Source organism: Entelurus aequoreus, linkage group LG03 (genome assembly GCF_033978785.1).
Source record: "Entelurus aequoreus isolate RoL-2023_Sb linkage group LG03, RoL_Eaeq_v1.1, whole genome shotgun sequence".
Taxonomy (NCBI): Eukaryota; Metazoa; Chordata; class Actinopteri; order Syngnathiformes; family Syngnathidae; genus Entelurus; species Entelurus aequoreus.
Window position 1 is genome coordinate 61,890,766 of NC_084733.1, and position 15,000 is coordinate 61,905,765.

Sequence of the window (15,000 nt, forward strand, 5' to 3'; positions counted from 1 at the left end):
AGTTTTTTCGATAATTAAAAAATTAAACGGTATTACTAACCGTCGGGAATTTTACCGCTGTTTATCATTATATCGTTTACCGTTACATCACTCGTCCATTAACAAGTAAACAGTCAAGGGCGGTCACGGCATGTACTTGCCTTAAATGCTGGTCAATTATTAGGGCATGACGACAAATGACGAGGGCAGTCGCTGCACGTGCCACGGTTGCCGTGGTTAAATTCGAGCCCTGGTATTGGGTGCCAGTTCTATGTAGGGATGTCCGATAATGGCTTTTTGCCGATATCCGATATTCCGATATTGTCCAACTCTTAATTACCGATACCGATATCAACCGATACCGCTATATATACAGTTGTGGAATTAACACATTATTATGCCTAATTTGGACAACCAGGTATGGTGAAGATAAGGTCCTTTTTTTAAAAATTTATAAAATAAAATAAGATAAATAAATAAATATAAAACATTTTCTTGAATATAAAGAAAGTAAAACAATATAAAAACAGGTACATAGAAACTAGCAATAAAGTACTATCTATCTATCTATCTAGTAATTAATGAAAATGAGTAAAATTAACTGTTAAAGGTTAGTACTATTAGTGGACCAGCAGCACGCACAATCATGTGTGCTTACGGACTGTATCCCTTGCAGACTGTATTGTTATATATTGATATATAATGTAGGAACCAGAATATTAATAACAGAAAGAAACAACCCTTGTGTGTGAATGAGTGTAAATGGGGGAGGGAGGTTTTGTGGGTTGGTGTACTAATTGTAAGTGTATCTTGTGTTTTTTATGTTGATTTAATACAAAATAAAAAAAGCGATACCGATAATTTCCGATATTACATTTTAAAGCATTTATCGGCATCTCTAGTTCTATGGTTAACGACTTTCCTTCATAAAATAAACTGCTCTTTTCTGTATTACTTTTTTTTTAAATGGTTTTGTTTGATAAAATTCTACCCAAACATTTAATAAAGTGGCTGGACAGAATAGATTTTGGGAATGGGGGGGAATTTTAAAAAAAAGTAAAAAATAGATTTTTTTTTAATCGATTTAAGAATCTGCATTTATTCGAAAATCACATTTTTGACACCCCTAGATATAAAGATGATAGATTTTACAAAGAAAAAGTCACTTTAAAATTGTAAAACGCTCCATATCAACAGGAACAACGGAATTAAATTTGAAAAATGCTTTGGCAGCGTTTTTTATTTCAAGATGGCTGATTCACAGAAAGAGATTCAGCCTCAGACAGATCAACCAATCATCATGCGTAATCCCGGCGTCCTGGCCCACTTCTACTGACGCTCTCCAGAGCCGCGGGTTGCAGACCCCTTATTGTCCACCGACGTCACAATTGGGTAACTAACATCACAAATTGGGCAAATTCCAAACGGCTCGTTGGGAGGAAGTATGAAGGTAGGCAAGATTCTTTTATAAATATCTCGCCAATGCCTCCACGGTCAGCGTGGATCTACGGGAGCTCTTTTTTCAACTCACTTGTAAGCAAATCCACCACAGCATCAATTCTGATCTTTCAACAATCCCTATTTCTTCAAAATCGTCTTTCCGACGCTCACAAGTGACGTAGCTCGCCCAAAGATGACGAAAAAATCTGATTCAGGTCACATACGGGTCGCACTGCATTTACACTGAAGTCACATTGGAAAAGATCAGACTCCAATCTGATTCAGGACTATGTCCTGATGTGTCCTGAATTTGATGCCAAAAGATCAGATTTTAAGCACTTTGGAGCGTTTAGATCAGTGTCTGTATCACTTGAGGGCAAAATAAATCTGATTTGGTGTGCAGTGTAAACGGGACCAATATTACTACCCCTGTGCTAAAAGCCCTCTCCGAATGGGGTTCAGAAGGGACTCAAAATATTCATTACAATGGCATTATTTTTGTATTGTTTGTTTCACAAATCCCCCAGTAAATTCACTAAGACATCCTTGTGGATTTATTGAGTCTGTTTAGCTTATTGGACAGCTAGCTTCCGCAGCTAGTGGGTGCTCTTTTGTTTGATCAGCCGTTTTACTGCTGTGTTACAGGCATAGTTTGGGAACAATTAAGGTATGTAAATAAACATTTACAATATCTTACTGTGTAAATAACTAATTTCGCAATGTATATATCTGTAGCTTATAGTCCGTTGCGGCTAATATACGGAAAAATCATTGTTTCTTTCAAAAAATATATATCCCGGTGCGCTCTATAGTCTGGAAAATACGGTACTCATTTGAACGGCAAGTGCTTTTCCTCTAAGGTCTTTTTTTAAACTGTTGCCTCTTATCAAACGCTTTCTAATCAGTCCTGCGGCTTTATATTTGCTGCGGTCGCCGCTATTAACACTAGGTCTCGGCTTAGCAGCACCAACAGCTTTGTACTCCTTCCACAAATCTTCATGATGGTGAATTTTAAAGTGACTCATCAGATTTGTTGAGTTGAAACTTGTCTTTTTCCCACCTGGTTGAATTTCTTCAGAACAAGTTTTGCAAACTTCCAAATAAAGAAAGCCCACACTGGAGACTGGCGCGCTATGATGCTTTTCCTGTACAGAATAATGACATCACAAACATGCGAACATACCATAAATGAGTCCAGGAGCCAGGCAGCAAGACAAGCCACAATAGAGAGACCAACGACAAACACAAAGATGATTAAGCCTTTATTGTTACTGGCTTATTTTATTGGTTGATTTTTCATTATCAAAAATCATAATTACTACCATTGTCGCCGATATTGTTGTGCATCCCTACCAAAAAGAAAAGTACAAACATTTCCTTATCAGTAATAAATACAAAAACATATCCAATGTTTTAAAGTAAACATACTGTTTTGTTTTAAATGAAAGTGGAACTATTTTTCAGCATAAACACTACATCAATGGTTTGCTTCTTAAACAGGTGTGTGCACTAAACACCATTATGAAAAAGTTAACATGCTAGCTTCTGGTTAAAGTGTATCACTCTTTTTATTCCTTATCAAACAAACAATATAAACTTTGTTTGATTAGGTCGTAATAAAGTGATTAGTTCAGTGTTTCCCATAAACTGCCAAGATACCTGTGGCGGTGGGGGCGTTGCTATGGGCGTGGCTACCATGACATCAAGTAATTTGCATAATTTACTACAATGATATGATATGATATGAGGGGCGGCGTGGCGAAGTTGGTAGAGTGGCCGTGCCAGCAATCGGAGGGTTGCTGGTTACCGGGGTTCAATCCCCACCTTCTACCATCCTCGTCACGTCCGTGTGTCCTTGGGCAAGACACTTCACCCTTGCTCCTGGTGGCTGCTGGTTAGCGCCTTGCATGGCAGCTCCCGCCATCAGTGTGTGAATGTGTGTGTGAATGGGGGAATGTGGAAATACTGTCAAAGCGCTTTGAGTACCTTGAAGGTAGAAAATTGCTATACAAGTATAACCCATTTATCATTTTCTCTAAAAAGGCTAAAAAAATCTATACTTACTAATTAATAATATTTATGTACATATTTATATACAGATTTGAACAATTCACTGAAATATATTTATTAATTGTGGTTCTTACAAAAAATATATCTTATAAAAATATAAAAGCTAAAATGTCTCTTAAAGCTCTGCCCCTTTAATTAGTGCATACTAAATAATTTAACTTTAGCCTACTACAACCATACTATTTACCAGCAACATAAAGTGAAACAGAGGCAGAGGTGTCTTGCCACAGTCAGTAACAAATAAACAGAAAACAGTAGTGGTGGTAGATAGACACAAAGCTTCATCAAACATCTGATCCACTGAACCAAGAGCTCCAAAAATCTTGATCCTACACTTCTCTTTTGTAAAGTAAATCTGAACAGCTGATATGGGCATCTACATCAACTATATGATTTGCCTGAGAAGCTTGACAGGACACAAAAAAATTTTTTTTTTTAATTTAAAAAATTTTTTATTAAAAAATAAAAAAATAAAAAAATTTGTGGCGGCCTTAATTCTTTCGTGGCGGGCCGCCACAAATAAATTAATGTGTGGGAAACACTGTTGTAAAAATAAAGTGATTAGTCAAAATAAGCTGACGCTGTCACTGTTTGCACCAAACTCTAATAAAGTAGAATTATTTTTAACACACAACGCGTGAGTGCACCGTCTGGAGCGTGAGTCATGAGTTGTTTCTTCCCTCTAAGGTTCTAAGGTTCACAGTCGAGTGTCTTTTCATGTTTGCGTTGTCTAATTGAAGAGATGAAAAGTTGCTGTTGGCGTGTTTATGTGCACACGTTCCACGCAGCACATCTAATCATTCAGATGATAACAAACTGTCTTCTGCCAAGTGGACGCTTTGATAACATTTGCAACAAAGTATTAAATGTTGTGCATTGCGTAATGGATAGTGTTTAAGAAAAAAGAAAGACATGGAGAGTCTTTTTTTACATGCTATTCAGATTATGTGGAAGCATCAGCACATGTCTTCAAGGACTAGAGACGCCCTTTTTTTCATGTGTGCTCCTTCTTTGTCCTTACTCCTTCAGAGGGTCCCTACGGGATATTTGCAGGCCGGGACGCTTCCAGAGGCTTGGCCACTTTCTGTCTGGAGAAAGACGCCCTGAGGGACGAGTACGACGACTTGTCCGACCTCAACGCTGTGCAGATGGAGAGCGTGCGGGAGTGGGAGATGCAGTTCATGGGTAAATACAGTGGGACCTCGATTTACGAACTTAATTGGGCCTTGAACAGGGTTTGTAAATGGTAAGGTTCTAATGAGTTCCCCATGAGAAACAATGTGAACATAATTAATGGGTTCCAGCCTTGACAAAAGTCCCTGTTTTAGTGAAGGTGTGTACACTTTGAACACAATATAATGTGATAAACAGTACTGCAAGGCTATTCAACTAAATTGCTTTGGGGGCCATATTTCCATAAAGCTAAGGACCAGGGGGCCAGACTGTGTCTTATTTTGTATAGTCCGGAAAACCAGTGTCCTTTAAAGTAGACATTTGATTTTGGTTTATTTATTTTGTCAGCGTTACAGGAGCTTTTCTCCAGTCAAAGATCATCTCTATGACAGCCCTCTTTGGTTTTTCTGATGTTTTTCCAACCTAATTTTCAGCACACTAGTTGAATAGCACAAATAAGAAAAAGAGAGAACCTCAAATGGAACCCTGAGGAACACCACTACTATAATTTAGGTTAACAAATGAAAACTTTTTTCATCTGAAGTAAACAAGCTACAGCAACACCATAGTTACATTAATCACAGTACGAAAAAATGTGCAACTGTCAAAAAGGAGGACTTAAATGGGAGCCTTGAGGAACGCCTCAGTTATGTAAATGACAAGTTTGGACCCCAGTGCTTTAGGTCTGCTAGAAAGGTTGAAATGTCAACGTAATAATCTGCCAATGTGTTTACTATAGCGTTTTTAGGAATTTGCTGCAAAAATATTTGTCTCCCAAGTTTTGAGCTTAACTTGGGGGCCGGTATGGTGTCATTCGCGGGCCGTATTTGGCGCCCAGCCTGCCAGTTGAATAGCCCTGCAGTACTGTATATCAAACAAACACAGAAAAGCCACTATGGTGCCTTCAGAAACGACCAAAATCACTTTAACAACGATATTGCTACTAGGGTTGTTAACGGTCCGTGCACGTCGCGGCCATACGTTTTTCAGTTGGAATAGACAAATAATTTGACATAAAAATCTATTTTCCTTGTTTTTTTGGTTTGATAATTAAAAAAAACGGATTATCCGAATGTATTAATGTGTTTGAAAATTAAAAATGTGAATTAAAACGAGTGGAAAACTCTTTTCTCCATTACCCATTCAATTTTTGGACAGATGGGTCGATTTCTCATGCGCAGTGTCTCTTTTCCGCATCCTCGTCAGAGTGACCCGGAACAACGACCAAAGGGCGACATGCAAGTACCCGTTTGCCTGCTTGATAGAGAACCAATAAAATGTGTCACTTTCCATGTCTGTGGACATTAAAAGAAATTGAAGGGAACTATTGGCCGCGACAAACTTGTTTTGACGATACTTAAAGCGTTCTTTGTCTTCTTATTCTACTGTTGTTCCAGGTCACTCACTCACAAGGATCCTAAAAAGAGACACTGCGCATGTACAATCCAGAGAAGAGTTTTCCACTTGTTGTTTTTATTCCTATTTTGTATTTTCAAACACATTAATAAACTCGGATAATGGACAACAAGCCGTTTTCCGGTTTTTGTTTGTTAGTATCATACCAAAAAACGCAAAAAGTGGATTTTTATGTTAAATTCTGTTATTATTTCAAATGGGTCAAACTGTAGCCGTAATAAAGGCAAGTGTCACACCAGTGTAAAATCAGGGAATAGAGATGTGGCTTTCATGAACGAATGAGGTCTTTTGAACGGCTCTTTAAAGTGAACGATGAGAACCGATTCGCAGTTGTGAGCCATTCGTTTGGGGGCCGTTTTTTAATTGTATTTTTTTATGTAAACATGCAAATTTATCGTTGGCAGTTGCCTCCTCTGCATGTGCGTGCCACCCAACTGGCAACTGGACTAAAAATGTTTAATAGTTAAAGGAAACTTAGCAGCAATGGAATAACTTATGTTTTCTATTAAAAAAAATAGATTTACATATTAAAAAATATATATATACATGTCTGTGTGTGTGTGTGTGTACACATATATACACACACATTTGTGTGTGTGTGTGTGTGTGCATACAGTAGAGGCCAAAAGTTTGGACATCTTTTAATTCACAACACAACTGATGGTCCCAACCCCATTGATAAAGCAAGAAATTCCACTAATCAACCCTGACAAGGCACACCTGTGAAGTGAAAACGAACCATTACCTCTTGAAGCTCATCGAGAAAATGCCAAGATTGTGCAAAGCAGTAATCAGAGCAAAGGGTGGCTATTTTGAACAAACTAGAATATAGAACATGTTTTCAGTTATTTCACCTTTTTTTGTTAAGTACATAACTCCACATGTGTTCATTCATAGTTTTGATGTGACAATCTACAATGTAAATAGTCATGAAAATAAAGAAAAAGCATTGAATGAGAAGGTGCGTCCAAACTTTTGGTGTGTGTGTGTGTGTGTGTGTGTGTGTGTGTGTGTGTGTGTGTGTGTGTGTGTGTGTGTGTGTGTGTGTGTGTGTGTGTGTGTGTGTGTGTGTGTGTGTGTGTGTATTTTTATTTTTTATTTTAAAGCTATCCAATTTTAATTGCTTTTTTTCCCCTCACATTTTTATGATGTTTTAATTTTTATTGTAGTTTTATTTATGCTTTTTTAAAAATCTATTAATGCATTTTAGCTGTACTTATTTGTTTTTTTGTTAAAATGCTAAATATTTTTTTTAGGTGAGCTTAAATTCAAACTAGTGATGTCACTGCCAAAGCATGGAAATATGGCAGCGCCTTATGCAATGAATACTATAAGCAAAACATTATAGCCAATATTTCAGAATAATTCCCATCAATAAAATAAAATGTGTGTAATTGCATCTTATCGTGAAACTGAGACTTGTGATTGTTTCTTTGATTAAAAAAATAAATAAAAATACAAATAATAATGAGCCAGTCTTTTAAACAGCTCCTCATGATTCGATTCCCTTCAAAGAGCCATAAATCCTATCTGTAGCAGTGAGGCCGTGTGTATACAGGTGAAGAATGGTGCCTACCTCCCTTTTTAGAGTTGCGGTTCATTTTTTGTACAAAACATAATGTCTAGCCTTTGTTTTAACTGCTTTGAAATATTATTTTTTTTCCAACTGCTGTAAGATAATTCTATAAGGAAAAATATTCAAATACAATTCTTGAAGGAAAGGAGAGTTGAGTAGCTTTTTTTTTTTTTTTTTTGGTGTTTGCAGAGAAGTATGACTACGTGGGGCGCTTGTTGAAGCCTGGCGATGAGCCGTCCGAGTACACGGACGAGGAGGACATCAAGGACCACCTGAAACACGACTAACTGCTTCCACCAAAGCCAGGAGCCCCTGACAGCTGCGACGGACAGCCCATAAACCCTGACCTTCCCCATCCCCACCATCACTCACACACCGGACCCCTCCTCTTCTTCCTTGCTGTCCTCAGTCCGTCGCGGCTTCTCTGGACGGGCGGACCTCGTCCCGCCTGAGCCGGGCTTGGCTGCCTGCTCATCCTGCTAAAATTCCCAAAAGTGGATGGAAACTTCGGGTGTTCAAGAGAGGGGGGGGCATTGCCATTAGAGGTATTTGAAGCAAAACCACGACAAAATCGGAGTCCAAAGTGGGCCAGCGAGGTCGCAGCTGAGCTGGACATCAGGAAACTTATTTTTATCTCTCACACATTCACACTGACACTGCTTGAGCTTCTGACGGCTTGTCAATCAATCAATCTGTCGATCAATCATCCGTCTCCACTTGTCTGACCCCCTGACCTCTCTTTAGACCGGCAGAGAGGCGTGGCAGTACCAAAGGTGTGAGGCAGAGCGGCGCTCTCCTTGTCTGTAGTCGTTGCACTACCAGTCGTCACCATGTGATTGTACGGCATGGGGGCTCCGACACTGCTGGCCGCATGTCACGTGTTTGGAATGCGATTCAGTCCTATGTGGGAGGGGCCCAAAAGGAAGGTGATTGGCGTTCCTAATCAACAACTCAATTGTTTACATTGACCCCCTTCCGTCCCCCCCAAAAACAACGGTCCAAGTATTAATCGTGCCTTATTTGCTTTGTTGCGTCAGTTCTGAGCGGAGGAAGCATGGTGGTGGTGTTTGTGGCGGCGGCGACGTTCCCCTCCTACCCTCGCAAAATGCAAATTGAAGACCACAAAAAAAGGCACACGTGTTGAATAGTCACATGACCGACTGGTTCCACCTTGTAAATATAGACACTCACTCAGTGTTACTGCCATATTGATGAAGTCCATCATATAATGCTATGTCTCCTCCCCCCTGTCTTTTTTTGGGCCAAACCCACTTCTCCTTCCCCCTCCATGGTTTGTCTTCTTCTTCCATCGTCAACTTGCTTGGAGTGTGGCCGAACTTGGGAACGTTGCTTATCCTGTAAATAAATATCATTTTATTCAAGCATGTGCAACACAGCGAGCGACTATGCCCCATTGCCACCTTGTCACCTATTTAAATGTTGTGTGAGTGCGTGTGCGGACGAGTGCGTGCGTGTGTGTGCGCGTGCGCCAGGCAGGAAGGGATTTGTTCATGCATAATAAATCGATTTGGTTAGTAATTGAAAAATGTCTGTCAGTCATTTGCTGTTTATTTATTTTGTTTACATTGTGTTTATTATCTATGAAAGCATAAAACGTAATATACTTTGCTATAAATAAAAAAAAACACCCTGCAACAAGCTAAACATTTTGCATGACGTCATCTGGAGCAGACATGAGGAAATAGTCACTCTTCGACGTCTGCGACTCACTGCTACGGAGCATGCGCACAAACGCAACTACTTCAACCGAATTTCCCATCGAAAGCAACTGCCTCGTGTGCGAATAAGTGGTGATTTTAAATGGTTTCTTTCGTTGTATCTTCTAACCACACAGCGTGCATAGTAAGCAATTACAGCTAGATCAAGTTTACATTGTTTTAAATTAACGATCAGTACCATGTAGCAAACAATGGCGCTATCCGTTGCTTTTTTTCCGAGAAAGCCAAATTCGACAGAACACCACAAACTGTTGGCTGACACAAAAAACACTTATGTCCATATTTCTTGTTTAATGTAAGATTTATAGCGTGCATGTGCGCGACATTATTTGGTTTTAAACGTGTCGACAAGGCAGACCTCTTCTACTTGCTTAAAGTGGGCTCGTTTTAACAGCCGGTGGAGCCACAGCGCAGCCGTCCCTCTTCTCTGGCCATTTGTGGTACTGCACCCTGGCCGTGCCAAAGGGACAGTGGGCGCCTCTTGCCCCCGCCCACAACCCGCCGGCGATTCTTCTTCCCCGCCCCGACGAACACGACCAGCTTCTACCGCCTCCATGTTCCAGCAGTCTGCAGACTTTGGACTATTTCGTGTGATCTCTCGCCGCCATTTTTTTGTCCGACCGACCTGCAGTGATGGCTGAGCATCTGTCCCAGAGCGAGCTGGACTACCCTTTTAAACTACTCGAGTACTTGAACGGCTATCGGGTGTCAAAGGTCAGCGCTCAGTTTTCTACTCATCGTGTCAGGCTGAAGAATGCTGGTCGTCTTGGACCAAGTTGTTTGAAGTTGTTGAAACAAATAATGGCACATATTTAAATGTAGTTTTCTCTTTTTTGTTCCTAAATTGGTTTAAAAAAAAAAAAAAAACAGTGGCGTGCAGTCACTAGAGGCAGGGGAGGCGGGGCCTCACCTGCCATCATGGAAGGGAAAAAAATGTAAAAAGAAAAAAAAATTAATTAAATTGTTATATGTATCCAGTGATTATACTAAAGTTATTCTCCATTTAACCTCACCAGTTTTAGATTATTTTTATTTTTATTTTCACATTTGCCGTTCAAATACTGAGAAGAGACGGTGCGGTGATCAGCAGCCAGTTGAGGCACGTCACTGATTTGTGCCTCAACATGGATTGTGCACAGTGACTCTGCTAACTGCTGAGCTGCTGTGCAGTGAGACTGTATTGCTATATGAATTATATCAGCTAACTAAACTATGGCATAGTTTAGTTAGCTGAGGTATATAATGTACAGTGTATTTTGTCAACAACTATGTGTGTAACGTATTTCTTGTGCTGAGCATTCATAAAACTGCTGCAAAAGACGTACTGTCTGAGGCTCGCAGTAATCCGGCCTCCTGGTGGTAGAGGGCGGTAGTGATCCCAGAGATCATTCCTTGCCGCAGAAGAAAAAAAAGTTTGCAAGTCAATTAGTGCAGCGATTGTTTATTTCCTCTCGCCTGGACTTTTATTAAAAACATGGAGGATTACATATGTAAAATAAAACAGTTTTCTAAACTGGACTTTCAATCGAAGCAGGAGGTAATAATTAAAGGTAGACCAACGCCGTAGCTAAAAGGTTTGCTTTTGACTTCGGGACAGAAGACCCGTTCTTTTCAAACGGCGTGGTACACACGTAAAGGCTGGCTGGGTGGATGTCCAGCAAGAAAGGTAAGACCATAATAATGTTTTTTTTATTAAATGTGTTTTTTTGTGTGCTACAGTTGTGTAAAGAATGCTGGTATGAGCTTTTAAACATAACCCGTTAACTGCTGCCAATCACATGGTGAATAAGATACTATTTAGGGTTCATATGTTTGTAAATCTGACTGTGATGATGCAGTGCCCCACAGACATTAACCTCACCGCACGCCACTGGTAAAAAATGTTGCTTTTGTGCCTGACAATTAATGTTATTCAATTGATGTATGTTGGTTTAATCTTGTATATCTGTAACAGATTATTTCCACCTGCTTGTCTTGCAGGTGATCTTTGCCGCCTGCGAGCTGGGTGTCTTCGAGCTCCTGATGAGGTCCCCGGGGGCCATGAGCGCTCTCCAGGTGGCAGAGGCCCTGGATGCCAGCGCCGATGGCATGGAGAGGCTGCTGGACGCCTTGGCGGGCATGGAGATCCTGCAGGTGGAGACGGCGGACGGGACAGGTATCGTGGCGTTTTTTTAACCAAAGGGACCGCCAAAAAAAATACCCCGTTTCTCAGCTGTGGTCCGCAGCGGCGCTCAGTTGTAATACACTTTTCCACCACTTGTGGCAGTAATGACAATCTCAAGCAAACAAAAGAAGTCTGCCGCTGCATTCATAGAGAAGTTAAGCGCAAAAATTACTACTACAGTGGTGACGCTGTATTTTCATTTACACTATCTCAGACAAATATATATTAGTATTTGTTATTCATTTGCTTAGAATGTATTTATTTTAGGGCTGCGTCAATTTCTATGAATCCCTTCCCTTCTGCAGCATTGATTTTTGTAATCAGCTTGATCTAAGCCTTGATAATAATGAAAAACTGTTTTACGTTAAAATTCTGGTGACTGAGCTGACAGGTTTTTTTTTTACCATAAAATATGATCATTTTTTTACAGTGCATTACTATTAAATGAAAAACAGTACCACTGTTATAAAATTCTGTCAACTGAGCTGCTACTTTTTTAGCGTAAAATCTTTTTACAGTGCATTATTGTAATTGGAGATATAGTACCACTGATCATTTTAGAGTACATTTCTTTAGAGTAAAATCTACTGACTTTTTCCACAACGTAGCCTTGCAGACATGCCATGGATGGTTGTGCAGCTTGAAAGAGGTCAGTATGAATATGTTTTACATTTGCTGGCCACCCTGTGGCAGCCAAACAGAATGACACAACAGGCCACCTAAGAAAACACTTGGTTCTCCAAGTACCACCATAATGACCAGTGTTGGGACTAACGCATTACAAAGTAACGCGTTACTGTAACGCCGTTAGTTTCGGCGGTAACTAGTAATCTAACGCGTTATTTTTTATATTCAGTAACTCAGTTACCGTTACTACATGATGCGTTACTGCGATATTTTATGTTATTTGTAATGTAGTATCGGCTAGAAACAGAAGATCTGAGTGTGTTTTTTGCAGCGCTGCGGCGTCGTGCTTCTGATTCTTCCTGTGTCACACGGAGGGAAGAAAAGAGGCACGCTCTGTATGTGTCTGGGTGTGGGGAGGAGGGGGGGCGTGTCTTCGGTTCGGCACACACGTGATCCGCGGTTTGATATATGAAACAAAACAAAAAAGTTGTTCGCACGTTCAGTCCACACACAGCGTGGTCACGGCGAGCGGAGTAACGGAGGAGCTTGAACGCCCCGCGCCATTTAATCGGTGGTTTATAGGTGCAGACTCGGTTGTGCAAAACGAGGCTTTTAAACACATGCTGAACGTGCTTGAGCCACGTTACGTCATCCCATCGCGCACCCACTTCAGCGATAAGTTTGTGCCAGATCTGTATGAGCAGGAGAAGAAAAAAGTTGTGGATGAACTATCCCGAGCATCATCTGTTGCGCTCATCAGAAGGGTGACGTCCAGGGGAACTCGCTCACTTCATCACAGCAGACTGGCAGATGAGAAGACACGCCCCCTCTACGAGAGTCACCTTGCGCAGGTACTGACACAAGCAGTGGAGGAATGGAAGATAAAGATCTCCCAGTCAAGTGATAATGCCAAAAATCAAATAAATGCAGTGAATGAGGCAGGACTGGGACCACAGATAGGTGCTTTGCACATGTAGTGAATTTGGCATCACATCTCAGTCAATAGGATGGAGCGCCTCCTTGGGAGGATCAGGAAGGAGGTTTCCTATACTTCCACCCAAGCACAACAGCTGCTCATGTGCTTAAGACAAAGCAAGAAATGCTAAAGCTGCCTACTCATAAAGCTCATACATGATGGCCCAACGAGGTGGAACTCCACTTATGATATGTTGGAGCAGCAGGCAGCTATATACTCTGCATTGACCCACAACACCCTGAAGGAAAATGTCAAAGACATCATCACCCTGTCTGATGATGATGTGAGAGTGGCAGAGGAGGACTTCCAGGTGCTTAAACCTCTCAAAACTGTTACATCTCTACTGAGCACTGAAACTTCACCATCTGTGTCAATGATCCTGCCACTGGAAACAAGGATTCAACAATCCATGGCTCCAAGTGTGGAAGACAGCAGCATCACTCCAGATGCCAGGCTTTATTGCACTACCTATGTTTCAAGGAAGATGATGTGCCTTCTTATGTTGCACTTTAACTTGTTTTTTATTAATGGTCATTGGTCCAAGTTTAAAGAAAGGAGAATGCCTTTTTATGTTGCACTGTTTTTCATTAGTTATGTTAAAAGGAAAATAAAAATGCATGTGAAGTTGATCAACAGATTGTATTATTCTCCAGTGCAATAACAGTACTGAAATTAAGGCTAAAAGGGCATTAATGGGAGCTATAAAAAAAAGAAAAAGAAAAAAAGAAGTAACTAAATAGTTACTTTTCACAGTAACGCATTACTTTTTGGTGTAAGTAACTGAGTTAGTAACTGAGTTACTTTTGAAATTAAGTAACTGTAACTAGTTACTGGTTTTCAGTAACTAACCCAACACTGATAATGACCAACATTAAAATACAGTAGCATAGTAGGCCTAAATATTAATTAAAAAACAAGGCAGAGATTTTTGTTTAACAAGTATATTTCAGATTTTTGGCCATTACACACAGTTTGAAATGTAACACTGTGTTTAAATATTTAATGAAGTTATTATTTGGCATACTATTACAGTTTGAGAATCACTGGTCTGGAGCTAAGAACCGAAAGGGTTTAGAGCAAGGGTGTCCGAACTACTGCCCGAGGGCTGAGTGCGACGCGCCGGCGTGTTCAGCTTGGCCCACGCGACGTCACTAGTTTAATTAGGAACTTCATTTTAAATGTCTGACAGTATAATCGCTGGGAGTTGGGCACCATCTTGTGGACTATGTGAGTAATTCCGGTTAATTACCATAAATTGCACAAATAGCGCTAATAAACCAACACAAAAAGTCTGCATAACACAACCTGCTCACTGAACTTTGTGGATTTTTTTTTTTTTTTTAAACGTCCAAACACGACACATATTTCAAAATTACACCCATTTCAATCCCCTGCAATGCATGATGGGAAAAATGCTAAACACTTGCCACACTTATCCATGTTTGGCACATTTTAGCTGCTTGATATTTCGGAGTGATAACAAAACTTTAAGGAGGTCGTCACAGAAGTAAACAAGGTAGGAGTCAAACTTTCACATACTCTTAATATCCTTTTTATATTCATTATATATCCATTATATTAATATATGGGTCAAATGCAGAGAATAATTTCGCCACACAATCATTGGTACTTTAACTTAATATATGATATGTGTGTGTGTATATGTGTATGTATATATATATATTTATTTATTTATTTTTATATATATATATATATATATATATATATATATATATATATATATATATATATATATATATATATATATATATATATATATATATATATATATATATATATATATATATATATATATATATATATATATATATATTAGGGC

General features: G+C 39.8%; 2 protein-coding genes across 8 annotated transcripts in view; both read left to right on the forward strand.

Moving 5' to 3' along the window:
- Positions 1–9,183, forward strand: part of pgrmc2 (progesterone receptor membrane component 2) — a 46,033-nt gene extending 36,850 nt beyond the window's left edge. The window contains exons 2-4 of one of the 4 annotated variants that reach the window (XR_009825335.1): positions 4,519–4,674; positions 7,844–8,580; positions 8,692–9,183. Coding sequence is in view for 3 of the 4 variants with exons in the window: in XM_062042371.1 (XP_061898355.1) it covers positions 4,519–4,674; positions 7,844–7,941 (254 nt within the window). In the remaining variant the exon portion in view is untranslated. Of the gene's footprint in view, positions 1–4,518; positions 4,675–5,820; positions 5,942–6,059; positions 6,111–7,843 lie in introns of those variants that run through there. The other 3 variants (XM_062042373.1, XM_062042372.1, XM_062042371.1) reach the window with 3 other exon arrangements.
- A 195-nt stretch (positions 9,184–9,378) lies between these two features.
- asmt2 (acetylserotonin O-methyltransferase 2) overlaps positions 9,379–15,000 on the forward strand; it is a 15,697-nt gene continuing 10,075 nt past the window's right edge. For 2 of the 4 annotated variants that reach the window (XM_062042375.1, XM_062042376.1), the window contains exons 1-2: positions 9,381–10,107; positions 11,374–11,548. In XM_062042375.1, the coding sequence (XP_061898359.1) occupies positions 10,027–10,107; positions 11,374–11,548 (256 nt within the window). In that variant the 5' untranslated portion in view covers positions 9,381–10,026. Of the gene's footprint in view, positions 10,108–10,647; positions 11,060–11,373; positions 11,549–15,000 lie in introns of those variants that run through there. The other 2 variants (XM_062042374.1, XM_062042377.1) reach the window with 2 other exon arrangements.